Source organism: Nicotiana sylvestris, chromosome 6 (genome assembly GCF_000393655.2).
Source record: "Nicotiana sylvestris chromosome 6, ASM39365v2, whole genome shotgun sequence".
NCBI lineage: Eukaryota > Viridiplantae > Streptophyta > Magnoliopsida > Solanales > Solanaceae > Nicotiana > Nicotiana sylvestris.
In genome coordinates this window covers 192,971,516-192,973,461 of record NC_091062.1, presented here as the reverse complement: position 1 = coordinate 192,973,461, position 1,946 = coordinate 192,971,516, and the positions used below count along the sequence as shown (strand labels likewise).

The following is a 1,946-nucleotide window of genomic DNA, read 5'->3' as shown; positions in this document are numbered from 1 at the left end:
TATATATTTTATTTTGAACTTTAACATTTTTATGTCATGCAGCGGCAGAGTTAACAGATGATGAACTGAAAAATCGTTGCTTGAAAAAGCTGGACAAGATTTTAAAAAGTTGTGGAAAAAGCTTTAACGGTTTTCCGACAATGCCAAGACCATATTACAATGAGTAAGAATTTGATGGTGCTAACAGACTAATTAATGAGGAATTGCGCTATAATTGTCGCTCTTTGACACAAGAGCATGAACAATTAGTAATGAAATTAACAGTCGAGCAGAAGTCTGTTTATGATAAAATCATATCTGCAGTGAATGAAGACAAAGGAGGGTTATTCTTTTTATATGGTCATGGAGGAACTGGCAAAATTTTTATCTGGAAAACATTGTTTTCTGGTGTACGATCTAAAGGCGATATAGTGATAAATGTTGCTTCAAGTGGTATTGCTTCTCTTTTGTTACCAGGAGGTCGAACTGCACATTCAAGATTTGCGATCCCTCTAAATCCAACTGAAGATTCAACATGAAATATAAAACAAGGTAGTCCTTTAGCAAAGTTGATTGTGAAGGCAAAATTGATCATTTGGGATGAGGCACCAATGATGTATAAATACTGTTTTGAAGCTCTTGATCAAACTCTTAGAGATATTCTAAGATTTAAAGATCCGTCAAATTTAGATCGGCCATTTTGAGGTAAAACAATTGTTCTTGGAGGTGACTTTAGACAAATCTTGCCTGTAATTACAAAGGTACTAGGCAAGAGATTGTTAAAGCAACTCTAAATTCTTCATATTTGTGGCCACACTGTCAGGCTTTAAAGCTAACAACAACTATGGGATTGCAAGAAAATAGATCTGGTGCAGATTTGGATGATTTAAAATAATTTTCTGATTGGATCTTGGCAATAGGCGATGGAAAGATTGGATGTTCTATTGATGGCATTGAGAAAGTAGAAATACCCGACGATCTTCTCATACATAATTGTGATGATCCAATATCTGGAATTGTAGAAAGTACATATTCTGATTTCTTGAGACATTTCACAGATATAAAATACCTTCAAGAAAGAGCAATTCTTGCACCAACTCTTCAGATGGTGGAATCGGTGAATGATTACATGATTTCTCTCAACAATAGCCAGGATAAATCATATTTAAGTTCGGATACAATTTGTATGTCTGATCATGCATTTACATCTTTGGAACATGTACATACACCTGAATTCCTAAATAGTATTAAATGTTCAAGTATTCCAAATCACTCTATCACTTTGAAGGTAGGTGTTCCTGTGATGTTGTTAAGAAATATAGATCAATTGTCGGGATTGTGTAATGGTACAAGGTTGATCATCACAAGACTTGGAAATCGGGTAATTGAAGCCAAAGTATTATCAGGAAAAATGGCTGGAGACAAAGTTTTTATACCAAGAATGACACTTACTCCATCTGAAGCAAGAATTCCTTTTAAGTTCCAAAAAAGGCAATTTCCAGTCATTCTATCTTTTGCCATGACCATCAATAAAAGTCAAGGTCAATCATTATGTAATGTGGGATTATTTATGAAGAAGCCAGTGTTTACTCATGGACAACTATACGTTGCACTTTCAAGAGTAACAAGTAGAAAAGGGTTGAAGATCTTATGTTATGATGAAGATAGGAAAGTAACAAATGAAGCTACAAATGTAGTGTATAAAGAAGTTTTCCGAAATTTAGAGGATAGAAGTTTTGAATGAGTAAGTATGAAATGAGTAGAAACAATGACAAGTTCAGTGTACATACTCAGTATATAGTTGCTCATGCTACAGAGAAAGATAAAGTTGAATGAGGTAAATATTCTTCCAAATTTACTTTACATTGATATATCCTGTTGCAGCTTAGTCACATGTACTTTATTTGTTAAATTGTCTATCTATATTTGCAGTCAATCAATTCAATTAAATTGTGGACTTGAAAGAA

General features: G+C 33.7%; 1 protein-coding gene across 1 annotated transcript; it reads left to right on the top strand.

Moving 5' to 3' along the window:
• The first annotated feature begins 251 nt into the window (after positions 1-251).
• Positions 252-1,723, top strand: LOC104217744 (uncharacterized). Its single transcript, XM_070149783.1, has 2 exons — positions 252-459; positions 900-1,723. Exons 1-2 carry the CDS (start codon positions 252-254, stop codon positions 1,721-1,723), a joined length of 1,032 nt encoding a protein of 343 aa, XP_070005884.1.
• The last annotated feature ends 223 nt before the right edge of the window (positions 1,724-1,946 follow it).